The 435-nt window shown below is 62.1% G+C and overlaps 1 protein-coding gene across 1 annotated transcript in view; it reads right to left on the minus strand.

Annotated features, from left to right (window-relative positions):
• ETH_00042780 (uncharacterized protein) overlaps positions 1-435 on the minus strand; it is a gene marked incomplete at both ends in the record, with an annotated part of 2967 nt that overhangs the window by 1525 nt on the left and 1007 nt on the right. Inside the window, one exon of the mRNA XM_013375110.1 lies at positions 342-434. Within this exon, the coding sequence (XP_013230564.1) occupies positions 342-434 (93 nt within the window). The remainder of the gene's footprint in view (positions 1-341; position 435) is intronic.

Below are 435 nucleotides of genomic sequence, written 5' to 3' on the forward strand. Positions count from 1 at the left end.
GCTCAGGGGAGCACTGAGCTGCTGCTGGCTGCAGCCAGCGTTGCCGCAGCAAGTCGCCCTCAATGAGGTGCAGATCCAGCAGCTGCTGCAGCAGCAACAGCAGCAAAGGCAGCAGCAGCACATCAGCAGCTCTTGCAGGCCCCTCGAGCTAGGGCTGCAGCAGCGTCGGCCCCAGCAGCAACAGCAGCAGCAACAACAGCAGCAGCTGCTGCTCCCGAGACAAGGAATTATGCTGCGACATGCATGCTGCGACATGCAGCGAATGAAGCCCGGAAATAGCAGCAGCAGCAGCAACAGCAGCAGCAGCAGCAACAGCAACAGCAGCGGCGCCGCCTCCTTACCTCTGCTGCATCTTCGAATTCGTCTCCTGTGGCTGCCCGTTGCTGTTGCTGCTGCCGCTGCTGCTGCTCCTCTTGCTGCTGCTGCAGCGCAGCC

This window comes from Eimeria tenella, genomic scaffold (assembly GCF_000499545.2).
Source record: "Eimeria tenella Houghton genomic scaffold, Eth_scaff2523, whole genome shotgun sequence".
Taxonomy (NCBI): domain Eukaryota; phylum Apicomplexa; class Conoidasida; order Eucoccidiorida; family Eimeriidae; genus Eimeria; species Eimeria tenella.